Here is a 15,282-nt window from a genome sequence, read left to right as displayed (position 1 = left end):
AGAAGGCCAGAAGGGACCATTGATCACCTAATCTGAACTTCTACATAACAAGGGCCACAGAATTTCCCTGAATTAATTCCTGTTTGAGCAAGAGCATAACTTTTAGAAAAACATCCAATCTCAATTTTAAAATTAGCAATGATGGAGACTGGGATAGTCTGAAGTAGGGATCCCTCAGTCTCTCCTGTTGAAGCAGGCCTCTTGGCTAATTAATTAAAGTCATTAGGAGGGAAAGGAGGTGAGAGAGTGAGAAGGCACAGACACAAGAATGATTTTATAGCGGGGGGGCTAGCGCACTGCTGTGGGACACCCAGCATCCAGTACCCCTGCTCCATTGACCTTTTAAAAAATTAGTTATTGTCGCTTTCTGGGGCTTAATGCAGACCAATGAGGAGTTGTCACTGCCTGGCCTGTAATCTTAAGCACCTCAGAAGGCTCGGTTACTGTAGCGGCCTTTGCCCAGATGCTCCCAGCCAGCATACACGCCTGCTCTGTCTGTGAGCTAAGCAGCTCTTATTCAACAATTCTCATTCCAGCACATGCCTGCTTGTTACACACTGACCACACCCTGGTTACACCTGGCAATATGATGCCAACACACTCTGAGTCCCAGATTTTCCCCAAACCATGTACTCTGCAATGTCCAATCCTCTCCTGGACCAGAGAGAGAGAGATTAAGTTTGTTTGTTCCTTTAAAGATACAGTATCCAGCAACTTCCCACATTAACTGGAGCGAACATTCACTTTAAATCAAACACAGCACTGGGGTGGTTTAGATTGAAAAGTAAAAGAAGTTTAGTAACAAAAAGGATAGGATTTTACATGAGTTCAAATATAAAAAATAGAGTTAGAAATGGGCACAAGCAAATATAATGTTTTCTAGAGGCTAAGAGTTAACAAAACTACAGTCTTGTGTTTCTCTGCCCCATTCTTTACAGTCCAGTGAGCCTTTAAAATGGATCCTTCTGAAGGTCACCCCCCCTACACACATACAAAGCAAAGTTCATTCAAGCTGTGAGGAAGGCGACATGAGGTCTCATGGTGAAGGAAGTTCCATGCTGGTTTCTTCTCCTGCTGAGGTTTGCTAAAATGCAAACTGATTTGCTTCCTACAATCTCCCTGCTGTCTTGATGGTCCTGTTTATCTCGTATGTAATTTGCATTCCCAGTGTCTCTTAATGTACCTTGGAAATACATTCCAGGTGACCGAACCACATTCTTCTATCTAAGGTTGGGTAACTTCAGCCCTGCCTGGCAGACACACTTTGATAATATAATTCCCAATACATCTGTAATTTAAATTTTGTTCTCCATGCAATGATCAGTATGATATTGGCTTTCTATTGCTATCTAATAGAAAGGAGCATCAACTCTGGCAAGTCACATGCACAAGTATAATTAGGGAGGCCAAAAACGAATTTGAAGAGCAACTAGCAAAAGACACACAAACAAAACAGCAAAAAACCCCCACAAAAGTTAAGTATATGAGAAGCAGGAAGCCTGCAAACAATCGGGGGAGGTGGGGGGCACTGAATGATCGAGGTGCTAAAACAGCAGTGAAGGAAGACACAGCTGTTGTGCCAAAGCTAACTAAATTCTTTGCATTGGTCTTCACTGCAGACCCCTTTCCGGTCACCAATGGCACCAGACAAGGCTGTGTGCTGGCTCCCACACTCTTTTCCATCCTTTCCTCAGCTACGCTTATGGATGAATTTCATGATACTGACAGAGGAGCATTTATCCAGTTCTGCACCAATGGAAATTTGTTCAATCTGCCATGCTTCCATACTTGCATACAAGTGGCAAATTTACTCATTAAGGAGCTTGTATTTGCTAATAACTGTACATCAGTTGCTCACACGAGTGATGACATTCAGTTTCTAATTGATCACTTCACTCATGCATCGGGGGGTAGCTGTGTTAGTCTGTATCCACTAAAACAGTGAGGAGTCGGGTGGCACCTTAAAGACTAACAGATTTATTTAGGCATAAGCTTTTGTGGGTAAAAAAGCCCACTTCTTCAGATCCATGGAGTGAAAATTACAGCTACAGACATGAATATACTGGCACATGAAGAGAAGGGAGTTACCTTACAAGTGGAGAACCAGTGTTGACAAGTCCAATTCAGACAAGGTGGATATGGTCCACTACCAATAATTGATGAGGAAGTGTCAATACCAGGAGAGGCAAAGCTGCTTTTGTAGTGAGCCAGCGACTCTCAGGGCTTGACTACACTCAACACTTTACAGCGCTGCAACTTTCGCGCTCAGGGGTCTGAAAAAACACGCCCCCTGAGCGCTGCAATATACAGCGCTGTAAACCGTCAGTATAATCAGAGCGGCAGCACTGGGAGCACGGCTCCCAGCGCTGCATGCTACACCCGTAAAGGATGTGGTTTACGTGCAGCGCTGGGAGAGCTCTCTCCCAGCGCTGCTGCTCCGACCACACTCACACTTCAAAGCACTGCCGCGGCAGCGCTTTGAAATTCCAAGTGTAGCCATACCCTCAGTCCCTATTCAAGCCCAAATTAATTGTAGCTCCGCAGTTTGTCTTTGAAGTCTGTTTTTGAAGGTTTTTTTGCTGAAGTATAGCTACTTTTCAATCTGGTATAGAATGTCCAGGGAGATTCGAGTGTTCTCCTACTGGCTTTTGTATGCTACCATTCCTGATGTCTGATTTGTATCCATTTATTCTTTTACAGAGGGACTGTCCGGTTTGGCCAATGTACATGGCAGAGGGGCATTGCTGGCACGTGATGGTATATATCACATGAGTAGATGTGCAGGTGAATGAGCCTGATGGTGTGGCTGATGTGGTTGGGTCCTATGATGGTGTCGCTAGAGTAGATATGGAGACAGAGTAGGCAACGGGGTTTGTTACAGGGATTGGTTCCTGAGTTAGTGTTTCTGTGGTGTGGTGAGTAGTCGCTGGTGAGTATTTGCTTCAGGTTGGGGGGCTATCTGTAAGGGAGGACTGGCCTGCCTCCCAAGGTCTGTGAGAGTAAGGGATCATTTTCCAGGATAGGTTGTAGATTGTTGATGATGCACTGGAGGGGTTTTAGCTGGGGGCTGTATGTGGTGGCCAGTGGTGTTCTGTTATTTTCCTTGTTGGGCCTGTCCTGTAGTAGGTAACTTCTGGGTATCCTTCTGGCTCTGTCAGTCTGTAACCCTGGCGCCGGTCCTGGGTATTGTAATTTTAAGAATGCTTGATAAAGATCTTGTGTTTGTCTCTGTCTGAGGGATTGGAGCAAATTTGGTTGTATCTTAGGGCTTGGCTGTAGACAATGGATCATGTGATGTGTCCTGGATGGAAGCTGGAGGCATGTAGTAAGTATAGAGGTGTAGCAAGGTCGAGAGGTGAGGCGCCTCCTGCTGGTCATCCTGGGAATTAGCTCTTGTCCAGCCTGGAGCGCCCTCTGCTTCAGTGTCTCGCCTGCCCTAGAGCCCCTGTGTCCCTCCTGGATCCCAGTGCTTCTTTACCTTGGGGTTCTTTCCCTGCAGTACCCCCACTCTGGGTCTCCCCTCCGAGGAGAACTCCAACCCTCTACACCCACCTTGCCTCAGTGGCTACTGCCCATCGTCATCTAGCCCCCACTCACTGGGGCAAACTGCAGACTGTAAAGGCCACTCATCACTGGCAAGGGGTTAGGACCTGCTGCCTTTGCCTTTCCCTGTGCTGCCCCAGTACCTTTTGTAGGCCTCATCAATGCCTGCGGCTGAGGGTTTACCAGGCTGGAGCTCCCCAGCTCCCTTTGCCCGTCCCCAGCACTGCTCCACCTCAGGTACCTTGCTCCCAGGCAGCCAGGTCCTTCTCCCTCCAGGGCTAGAGTGAGACTCTCTCTGCTCCTGGCCCCCAGCCCTCTTATCAGGGCCAGCTGAACCCTCCTGCTTTGAGTTATAATTTTTTGGTAGCATCCCCCCAAACACAACCCAGACAGGCTGGGTGGCCGGCTTAGGTGAGTCAGGGGGTGGCGGTGCCTTTCCCTCCCCTGACCCTGCCATGCAGAGCTGGCCTGGGCCCTGCTGGCCTCTGCCCCCCCAAAATAGAAGTCAAACTACTCCTATGCCCAAGAGTCCCCTCCCCTCCCAGCCTAGAGCCCTGTGTCTCCCTCCTCCCCACGCTGGACCATGGGGATTTTAATAGCATGTTGGGGGGTGCCTCGGAAAGAAAAAGGCTGACAGCCCCTGTGCTAGATAGCCTTGAGGCAAACTACAAGGAGCAAGGGTGCATATGCGGGCTGAATGGAGACTGCTACCTAAAATCTCCGAGTAGAGGTACGGGGGCGCAGATACCCATAGGGACACGCATCTCAACGAACCATCGTTTCTGCATAAAGTGAGTAAGCTCCTCCTTTTCTTGTAGCCATTTCTGACTTTTTTGCTACATTACTTGTATTCACTTAAAATCTTTCTATTTATAGTTCATAAACTTGTTTTATTGTTTTATCTAAATCACTGTGTTTGGAGAATTCCATATGGGGTAACAAGATTTGTGCTTATAATTTCTGTTAATAAAATGACACACTTTACAGGAGTTTGTATTGTCCGGGAGCGAGCTGGGCAGTGTAAGACATACATTTCTGGGGGAAGTCTGAGACTGGGAGCGTGCTGGAGTCATCCTACAGCGCAAATCAGGCTAGTGAAATCCTGAGTGTGAGGCTGCAGTTGTGACTTCCCTGCTTTCCCCTGGATGCTGGACCCAGCCTCTATCCCTGCCCCAACTCCACCCCTTCCATGAGGCCCCGCCACACCTCTTCCCACCCCTGCGCAACTCTGCCCACTTCCTGCCCTTATTCCAACTCCTTCTTCAAATCCCCACCTTGGTCCCGCCTCCTCCCCTGAGCATGCCACGTTCCCACTCCTCCTCCTCCCTCCCAGAGCTTGCTAACACCATCAAGCAGCTGTTTGGCGGCGGCTGGGTGGGAAACACTGGGAGGTAGGTGGAGGAATGGGGACGCAACGCTTGGGGGGGAGGAGGAAGAGGAGAGGCGAGGGGGGAGCTTGGCTGTCAGTGGGTGCAGAGCACTCACCAATTTTTCCCCGTGGGTGCTCCAGCTCCGAAGCACCCCCAGAGTCGGTGCCTATGATTGCACACACACACAGCTGAGAGTGACTTACATGCCAGAAGCTGCGTGTGAGCAAGCAGTGCAAAGGACACCCCAAGTTAGAGAGCAGAGGTGACACAGCTACTACCTAGTCTAGATCGTACGCTGGGTATGTCACATGGGACTGTTGCTGGTGTCTGTACTGGGACCGGTGCCGGAGTCAGTGAGAATTTTGCCATTACCCTCAGCAGGAGCAGGAGTGGGCCCTAAGTGACTTGTACAAGGTCGCACAGTCCATGTGTGGCAGAGCTGGGGAAGGAACCCAGGAGTCCCAGCTCCCAGTCCAGTGCCTTAACTACAAGATCATCCTTCTTCTCTTAAATTCGGGCCAAAAGCAATTAAAATATCCCACCTGGAAGTCTAACATGTTGGCTGACATTTATTTATGATAGAATCACTTTTACATGGCAAATTTGTGTATATAAAAACCATAGACATCCTGGAGAGGTTGGTTGGTTGGTTGAAGTGAAGACACCCTAGATAGCTGAGGTCCAAGGGGAAATGTCTGCAATATGGGGAAGAGAGAGCAAGGGGAAAGGACGGAACTAATTTATTTCTTGCTCTTCTTGCCTTTTCCCTTCTTCTTTCTCTTTGACTTTAACAATGACCTGACCAAGTAGCCCTTCCAGAAGGCCTGAATGTGGGTGGCAGCACGGACCATGATAGCCAGTTCCCTCTCAGCTCTTTCCTTCTTCTCTTGGGATCGCCTCCTCTCCTCCTTGATCTGAGAATACTCTTGTTCAAGCACAGCATACTTCTCCTTCAGCTCAGCTAGCTGGGCTTTCTCTTCAGTATAGACAGCATCGACTTCCTCGAACTCAGTCTGGTAGGACAGCAAACACCAGACTTATAAATGACATTCATAATATCACCCTATATTTAGCACAGGTGGTCTCTTTCCAGAAGGATCCCAAAGAGCTTTACAGGCTGTATATAAACAGGGATCGTTTCATCCATCACAAATGCGTCCAGGGCCACTTGCAGCCCTTATTCTTTTCATCTCTTGGGATGGAATTTTCAAAGAGGTCTAAAAGGAGGCGCCCAACGCCAGTGGGAGCTGGGTTCCCAATTCGTTTAGGTTTCTTTAAAAATTGCAGGCATGGTTCCAGTTGTTACCATCCATTGCCTTGCAAGGCCAGGCAACTCTCAACTTATTAAGCAACTTTTTATCTATGGTATAGACACAATCAGCTGGATGATGGTGGTTTCTTGTCATTATAACCCAGCTGTAGGGAGATAACATGCTTACATGATAGGATAAGGGGAACCAGCAACATTTGTGTGTCAGACCTACCAACCCTTATTTATCAAATTCTGCCTCTGCGCTCATGATGATGGCTTCATGGGCAGCCAGGAATCAGCAGGGCTTGGTGCCACAAGCCATCATGTACTGAGCTCAATTCTGCTTCCTATTACAAGGTTGACAAGGCAGAGGACCTACTATTAAGGCCAATTAACAACAATTTTCCAGGTCCCCCTCCTTGGGCCCTTGCTTTGCTGTTAACCAAGCACCCTGTCTTGATCTGGATAATGAAACAAACATCCACTAAGATGCCAGGAACATGTGAGGAATTAGTGGATTCTAGGAGGGATTAGGTGGTGTGGACATCATTTTAAGACTGTTAAGCTTAATGTGGAAGATAGACAATGATGCATTTGCTGTCACTCTCCAGACTCTGAACTATCTGTCTAACAAGTTAGCAGTGATGTGGAATAGCACTTGATTTGTACACTAGGTGGAGCCAGTAGGGCTGAGGAAACTAACACGACAATTCCATCCAATACACTGAGAAAACAATCATCCAGCGCTAGAATAGGATAGGATTCTGCAGCTGACATGACCCTTCTCAACAATGCCTATACAGCAGAGAGCAGCTGAACACAAAAGCAGGGCAGAAAAATGGTTACGTGCCTGATAATAACTGTGGTTCTTCTTTGAAATGGCTTGTCTGTGTACATCACATGCACCCCTTGTGTGGGATCCACATGGACAAGCCCTCTCGAAGAAGAACCAACTGTCTTGACCACTGAAGGTACCTGTTTTTCTCCCATGTCAGCATCATATTTCTGGATCCAGTTCTCGATTTCCATCTCCACTTTGTACTTCTTCTAAAATAAACAACACAGGAAAAAATGACATTTACAGGCAGCTGAATATAGAAATATAACATGCAGTACGCTGGGATGAAAGGAGCTGCAGATTTGAATCCCAGCAGCTAGTATGCTTGAGTGATGCCTGCTCCTTTTGGAAAGGTTCTTCAGTCCGAGATGTCTTTTTCTCTGACTCGGGGCCTCTAATGGAGAGCAGACATCATCCACCTACAGAATATGGAGCATGCTTGGTCTACAGCAAGCGGCTGGGATTCAGCTGCAGCACAGAGACACTAGACTGATTGTAATGACGGGCATGGTTAAAATACAGAAGTATTTTGGACCGTTGGAAAATGAGCTGAAAATAACTTGACCTCACTGTGTGATGGAATCCTAGAGAGTTTCCTTCAAGCTGATGGTATCCGTACTCTGTAGAACCACTCAGAGTTCAAGGCCAGAAGATCATCTAGTCTGACCTCCTGTATATTATAGGGCAGAGAATTTCACCAGTTAAGCTTACTCATTCACTGTTAAGAGACCCAGTTCCCTATTTGACCACACCTCTTCTGCATGGATGGTATCAGAGCCAGGTTTTTGGCAGGCCCTGATGACCAGCTCCTGCCTTTATGTGAGGTAGATTAGCCTAGCATAGAATCATAGAATATCAGAGTTGGAAGGGACCTCAGGAGGTATCTAGTCCAACCCCCTGCTCAAAGCAGGACCAATCCCCAACTAAATCATCCCAGCCAGGGCTTTGTCGAGCCTGACCTTAAAAACCTCTAAGGAAGGAGAGTCCACCCGCTCCCTCCAGTGCTTCACTCTGACTGTTCCCAGTTCTTCACACATGAATTCCTCAATCCAATTAAAACATTGGGTCATAGGAGAAGAGCAGGTAGGAAGGGAAAGGAGACTTCAGTGGTGAGAAAGTGTGTTTTCTTTCTTCCCCGACTCCCGCAGCATGTATAATTAATTGAGCTGAGCAGCTTTAAACAGAAAGCAGAGAAATGCCCTGAAGCCTGAATTTGAGCCGGATGACAAAGCAGGCCTACAATGAATGGGGTTTCTTGGATTTCATACTGCTTTGGAAACTTTCATTTGCCATGTTGGCGGAGCCCCTACACTATGAAGCTTTATTCTGCCTTGGACTGTACAGTGTTTTGAAAGAGCTAGAGAAGATATATAATGTAATATGTTCTGCCTGCAAATTGGTCTCTGCCCATTTGGACTGAGCACTGATTAGAAAAGAAAAGATAAAGTTTTTTAACACTATAGATTTTTCCTGCACTATTCAGCCACTCTCCAGCAGGAACAACATCACTAGGGTTGTATTGTGAGGCTTTGGAGATGTTGGTGATTGGGAGGGCACCTAGCTAAGTGGAAAGTGAGGATGCTGTCTGACTGATGTCATTTCCTCTGATGGTCTCAGGGCTGGTCTACACTACGGGGTAAAATTGATTTTAGATACGCAATTTCAGCTACGTGAATAACATAGCTGAAGTTGAATATCTAAAATCGATTTACTCACCCGTCCTCACTGCGCGGGATCGATGTCTGCGGCTCTCCATGTCTATTCCGGAACTCCTTTGGGGTTGGTGGAGTTCCGGAATCGATATAAGCGCGCTCAGGGATCGATATATCCCGTCTAGATTAGATGCGATATATCGATCCCCGAGCAATCGATTTTAACGCGCCGATACGGTGCGTAGTCTAGACGTGGCCTCAGATTTCTTCCCTTGTTTCTCAGAATAAGTTTGTCTCCCTTGCACTTTGCAGTAGTCATTTTGGGGCTATGAATTCTGACTGCTTCATTGGCCTACTAGAGCACTGTGTAACCTGTGCTATATATTGCAAGTGTTTTCAGAGGCAGGCTGGCGCCCAGTATGTACGTGTCCGGTGGGAGATATAGGTAACTACAAATAAGACCCTTTGCTGAAGGGTTGCTGTGATGCTGCTTTCCAGTGAAATCAGTGGCATGTTAGATCATAGCTGATATGCTCAGCTGCACAGCAGGCACATTCTGCCAGGAATGTCTGTTAGCAGTTAACAGGTTTCAGAGTGGTAGCCGTGTTAGTCTGTATCAGGAAAAACAGCGAGGAGTCCTTGTGGCACCTTAGATACTAACAAATTTATTTGGGCATAAGCTTTCATGGGCTAAAACCCACTTCATCAGATGCATGAAGTCTTGTCAACTGTCTGTAATGGGCCACACTCTTACTACTTCAAAAGTTATTTTTCCTCCCTTGGTATCCTGCTGTTAATTGATTTATCTCGCTAGACTGACCTCACACTTGGTAAAGCAACCCCCATCCTTTCATGTATTTATACCTGCTCCTGTATTTTTCACTTCATTCATCCGATGAAGTGGACTCTAGTCTATGAAAGCTTATGCCTAAATAAATTTGTCAGTCCCTAAGGTGCCACAAGGACCCCTCGCTGTTTTTGTTAGCAGTTAAGTGGTTAAGCTTAGCAGACAAAATGAAAAACTCACAGCACTTTAACAGGTCTGCTTGCTTCTCTAGAAATCCCCTCCCTCGATACCTTTCTGAGAGCCAGCTCTGAGTCTCGATTGTCTATGATGAGAACGTTGAGCTGTGCTCTTAGCTGATGTATATCCTGCTGTATCTTGGCACACTTTGCCTGGGAAACTCGCAGCTCCCCTTTCTGGAGTTTCTCTGCTTCCTGCTTTGTGCGTTGGATGTGGCTTTCAGAGGACTTCTCCAGATGAAGTAAGTGGCTTTTGAGATCCCTGATTGCAGCATTCATTTTCATAATCTAAACCCAGGAAAAAGAGGCACCATAAGGAACTGCTGGGTACATCAAGGGGTTTTCAGATCAAACCTCCGATAGAATTAAGACTTAGTTACAAAGACACCAGTGTCCTAAGATAAGTAACTACATTCCAATGACAGTGAGGACACTGCATTTGCACAGAACTCTGACATAATTATTGGTGCAACCCCCAGTGACTTCAAAGGGAGCAGAGTTAGGCCGACACTGAGGCTTGATCTACACTAGCGCTTACTACAGTATAACTTACATTGCTCGGGGCATGAACAATCCACACCCCGGAGCGATGTAAATTACCCCATTCTAAACCCTGGTGTGGACAAGCATAGCTACTGCCTCTCACAGAGGTGGATTTATTATGCCAATGGGCGAGCTCTCTCTGGGTGGCAATGAGCGTCTTCACCAGACGCTCTGCAGCTGTGCTGCTGTAGTGCTTCTAGTTTAGACAAGCCCAGAGTGAAATTCCCCTCCTCACTGACTCTTGTTGGAAGTTTAGCAGACAGGTCAAGGAGTGAATGGGCAGCACTGAAGAACACCAGCTGTGCAGCACAGGGAAGCTGGCACAGCTGCTATCCACACTGGACTTGATCCAAAGTCCATTGAAGTCAATGCAAAAGACTCCTACTGAATTCAGTGAGCTTGGGATCAGGCTTATTGTGCCTGTTCTGTGGCTAGACTGGGTGACCAGTCCTATTGGCCGTCTAGAACAGACAAAAATACAGTCCCAACAAGTGAAATGGATTTCCTTGCTAGCACTGAGCAAACTGCTAAACTGCACTTAAAAACAATGAGTGCATTGAATTATCAGCATGCCTGACCTGAGCTTGAGAATTAGAACTCACCCCCAATGCCTCAGTTCCTCTGTAGAAATCCCCCAAGTGCGAAAAAAAGAATGATTATCCTGCCTGACCTACTGCCTTGCTAAGTACACTTTGACCCCAATCCATTCAACTGGACCATTTCCAGTGGACCTTAGGGCTTGTGCAGAGCCCCACTGAAATTGATGGGGCTCTAAATGAATGCAGTGTCTGCCCACATGGATCCGATTGCAGGATCGTAGCTTTAAATCGTAAAAGAAAAATAACTAGGTGCTGCGGCTAATAGATCCCTATAAAGTCATCACAGAAATGTACCAGTCCAAGCCCAAAAGCTACTCAGCTACCCTTCCCTGCAATGATGATGATGAAAAATCGGCCCCACTAATATACTTCTCAATCCAGAGGAGTGGTTGGGTAGATTTTTGCAAGGCTGTATTAACAGATTACACTAGATGTCAGCTCATTTACACTGGATTAATAGATTACGCTGGATCTTAACTGGTTTTGGTCTAATTAATGTCTACAAGAGTATTGCTGTTTTTATTGTACTCTTAATTTTAAAAGAAAGAGATTAAAATGACTTTTTAATGAATCCCATCTCAGAGCAATGGGAATCCTGAATGATGCATAATGAACATCTCATGTCAAATGGCCTGGCTAGAATAGCTGCTCAATGCTCTTCCTCAGAGCTTGTGTATTTACCTTACATTTGGAACGTCAAGCAGAAAGAGAAGTGAATGTGCTTGGCATGCACGCGCGTGTGTGTATGTTGTTTGGAATGCTGATTGGAATGCAGTCATGTAAATTTAGATTGTGGTTTTAAATAGTCACTGTGGAGGTCTTTTGGACAGAAAGGAATAATTTGGAAACTGCTCCCAGAATTAAAACAAACTAACATACATATATATTACAGAAGTTTAGTAGAAATGTTGGGATTTTCTCCGAGGCCTTTTCCACTTGGTTCCCAAGAAATTAACTCAAATCTGGACTCATCACTGAAGAGTTTTTTAACTGATACACAGCAACACTATGCTGAGGTGATCAAGCTCAAATGCAGTGGGGTGGGTATGGAGGTTTACCACAGCTCCAAAGCACATAATAATACACCAGATTATATACATATTTGAAAACAAACTAACGCATGTGCTTTACATTTTACATTGCATCATGATTTATAACTGGCTTACTCATTTTTGTAGCCAGCCTCTGTACAGATCCGGAACGGCTAGTAAGCAAAGCTGCAGCTGTAAACTTATCACACATCACTATTCTTACTATTTCTTTATCTAATAACTACATGTTGTTTACAAGCTCACTTGTGAATTTACGCTTTGTCCACTGCTAATCTGTTTCCTTACTTCTGTTTTCTTTCACTGTTTATGCAAAGCCTACAAGATAGACTGCCAGCATCCAGTTTTCAGCCGGAACGCCCAGTCGAAAAGGTACTCTGGTGCCTCTGGTCAGCACCGCTGACCAAGCCATTAAAAGTCTGGTTGGTGGTGCAACTGGACTAAGACAGGCTCCTCTGGCTCTCAGAGGAAGCCGGCATGTCTCTGTGGCCCCTAGGTGCAGGGGCAATCAGGGAAGCTCCATGCACTGCCCCCGCCCTGAGCACCGGCTCTGCAGCTCCCATTGGCTGGGAACCACGGCCAATGGGAGCTGCAGGAGCAGTGCCTGCAGGCCCGGGCAGCACGTACCGTGCAGAGCTGCCTGGCTGCCCCTGTACCACGCAGAGCTGCCTGGCTGCCCCTGCTCCTAGGAGCTGGACATGCCAGTCACTTCTGGAAGCTGTGTGGAGCCAGGGCAGGCAGAGAGCCTGCCTTAGCCCTGATGCACTGCAGACTGGGATCGTCTTGAGGTAAGCACCACCTGGCTGGAGCCCACACCCCGAACACCCTCCCTCCTCCCAACTCCCTTGCCCCAGGTTGGAACCACCTCCTGGAGCCCACCCCCACATCGCCTCCTGACCCCCAACCCCTGATCTGAACCCCCTCCTGCACCCAAACTCCCTCCCGGAGCCCGCACCCCCTCCTGCACCCCAACCACCTGCCCCAGCCACGATCCCCTCCTGCACCCCAGACCCTTCATTCCCAGCCACAACTGGAGTCCACACCCCCTCCCACACCCCAACCCCATGCTCCAACACTGAGCCCTCTCCCACACTCTGAACCCCTTGGTTCCAGGCCTGGAGCCCACTCCTGCACCCCAAATCCCTCATTCCCAGCCCCACCCCAGAGCCCGCACCAACAGCGGGAGCCCTCAGCCCATCCCGCACCCCAACTCCCTGCGTCAGCCCAGTGAAAGTGAGTGAGAGTGGGGGAGAGTGAGGGACGGAGGGAGGAGTGATGGAGTGAGTGGGGGCAGGACCTCAGAGAAGGGGTGGGGCAGTGCCGGGGCAAGAGTGTTCCGTTTTGTGTGATTAGAAAGTTGGCAACCCTACCAGTACCCCATATGAAAACTGAAATGACTAGTTAAATAATTAGGGAGGAAGGAATAGTTTGTGTATAAGGCAACAATGGACTGGAAGTCAGGAGATCTGGGTTCTTGTCTTGGCTCTGCCCACCAACCTGTAGTGCGATCTGAGCCTCATTTTCCACAGCTGTGAAATGAAGAAACAATACTGCCTCAGAAGAAGGTTGTGAGCCTTAGGGCCAGAACCTTGTGAGTATTTTGGGGAATACCTTTGGGGATGTAGGCCTTAGTTCATTAATGTTCATGAGGCACAGAAATACTATGATGAAGGCCATAGAAAATGCCTATAACAAACATGTTAAATAGTGAATGTGGAGTCTGTATTAAAAACGGATTTTTTTAAAATAGTTTTTTAGAACTGCCCTGTCACTGTTTCACTGTCTCAGTTATAGGGAATGGTGCTAGTGCTTCTCAGTGAGAGCTGACATTATGGCCCTGATCATGAGGGGCTTTTGCGACTCCCTCTTTGCCATGGTGGTCAGTTAGAAGATATAGGCCACATACGTGCAGGCTGCACCCTGGTTCCCTTATGGATTTGTACAATGTTCTTCCTTTAGCTATTGAATGGTTCAGACACATAGACTAGCATGCTTGACTTCACTGTCACTTTAAATTCAATCAGTATATATATGGCCCTGTCTACACGAGACATTCAATTGTTTTAACTATTCTTAAATACTATTTAAACTCAGTGGTGGGTGAACTGGGCTTGAACTGGCCAATGAAGATGGGGTCAAAACATGCTAGAATCATGTTTGAAAGCCTCAATCTAAATATGCAGTGATTCATTTTAATTATATTTAAAATGTAACAACTGTTTCTAATTCAGAAAATGTTTCAAGAAATATTTCAGTGACTTCCACTTTATGAGAGGCAACAGATTATATTTTAGTTTACTGGCCTTTCCTTCAACGATCTTCCCCTCTAGCCTGAAATGTTTAGTCTTACTACCACTGTACCTCATTGTCTTGACTCTGGATTGCCGTTGCAAGTTCTGCTTCTAAAGCTGTGATAGTTTCAGTGTTTTTCTTATCCCGGAGGGAGATTTCTTCCATGAATTGAACCTTTTCTTGTTCTTCTAAGGGACTAGTCAGGAGTTTCTCAAGCAAGAAGCCCTGGAACACTGAAAGGCCTTTGATAAACATTTCAAATGATAAATCTCTAGCATAGGCCTCATCTCTCACGGCTTGAGAAGCTAGAGGGTCAGCCTGAAAGAGTCTCAGAATATTTCTGATAGAGCTTTTTACAGCTTGCTGATGCAATTGAAGATGGTGGATTTGTTCCTCAGTTCCTACAAGGTCCCCTCTTCCATCTTCCTGCTTCAGACCTTCTCTTTGAAGCTGGGTAAGTAGAGCTTCCATGTTGTTTGAAAGCCGCTCATGTTCCTTAAGGGTACCCATGAGCTCAGATCCCAGTATAGTGCTTAAGACATCCAGAAATTCAGTAACGTGAGAGATCAAACTGATCAGTTCTATCTTAAAGATGGCCTCATCCAAAACAGATATGATCCTCTTGGTCTCAACAGTGGTAAGTTTTGAACGACCTGGATCCAAGAGCTTTAGTGGGCTTGTTTTGATCGCTGACTTTTTTGGAGTCTGACTGTGTCCCACCAAGGACTTGCTGCTTGAATCAGTAGCCTCATATGGTAACTGAAGCATGGTAGCCACCTTTGTTGCCATGTTCTCAGCTAAATGCTTAGAAGTTGAATATTTTAAGGTGAAAGGGAGCAAAAATCTTCTATATGAGTAGGGCCACAGAGGACATCTCAATCAAACAACATCTAGATCCTCCCGGTGCTTCAGCTGCATGCTCTTCTTTCACAAAATTTACCTTAAAAAAAGTTTGATTTCAGCATTAGCAACATGATATCATTTGGTAAAAATTGTGAATGTTGAATTATACTGGGGCTGTCTCTAGGTTTAAAAGCACATTCAGGATATTGGGTCCTTACACCTCTGACAGCCTGTCTCTGTGCTGGAGGTGAAACTATATGTTAAGCCTCCAGTGGCCC

The 15,282-nt window shown here is 46.6% G+C and overlaps 1 protein-coding gene across 3 annotated transcripts; it reads right to left on the bottom strand.

The window, feature by feature from the left end:
• Positions 1–5,244: 5,244 nt before the first annotated feature.
• Positions 5,245–15,101, bottom strand: DRC10 (dynein regulatory complex subunit 10). Of its 3 annotated transcripts, none has more exons than XM_032768337.2 (4): positions 14,231–15,101; positions 9,733–9,966; positions 7,141–7,212; positions 5,245–5,926 (listed from the first exon to the last, which is right to left on the bottom strand). In XM_032768337.2, exons 1-4 carry the CDS (start codon positions 14,948–14,950, stop codon positions 5,654–5,656), a joined length of 1,299 nt encoding a protein of 432 aa, XP_032624228.1. In that variant the 5' UTR covers positions 14,951–15,101; the 3' UTR covers positions 5,245–5,653. The 3 variants fall into 3 exon arrangements, with proteins under 3 accessions (XP_032624228.1, XP_032624231.1, XP_032624230.1); XM_032768339.2 differs by having other exon boundaries at positions 5,784–5,926; positions 9,683–9,966; XM_032768340.2 differs by lacking the exon at positions 9,733–9,966.
• Positions 15,102–15,282: the final 181 nt, after the last annotated feature.

This window comes from Chelonoidis abingdonii, chromosome 22, assembly GCF_003597395.2.
Source record: "Chelonoidis abingdonii isolate Lonesome George chromosome 22, CheloAbing_2.0, whole genome shotgun sequence".
NCBI lineage: Eukaryota > Metazoa > Chordata > Testudines > Testudinidae > Chelonoidis > Chelonoidis abingdonii.
This window is presented reverse-complemented; position numbering and strand designations above follow the sequence as displayed.

Bases quoted from the DNA above. Each gene is read 5' to 3' on its own strand.
- DRC10 (XM_032768337.2), bottom strand. From the start codon at position 14,950: ATGGCAACAAAGGTGGCTACCATGCTTCAGTTACCATATGAGGCTACT. The intron at 7,213-9,732 runs GTATCGAGGGAG...TGTTTATTTTAG, and splicing joins CAGAGCTGGCTCTCAGAAAG to AAGAAGTACAAAGTGGAGAT. The intron at 5,927-7,140 runs GTACCTTCAGTG...CTGTCCTACCAG, and splicing joins CTGACATGGGAGAAAAACAG to ACTGAGTTCGAGGAAGTCGA.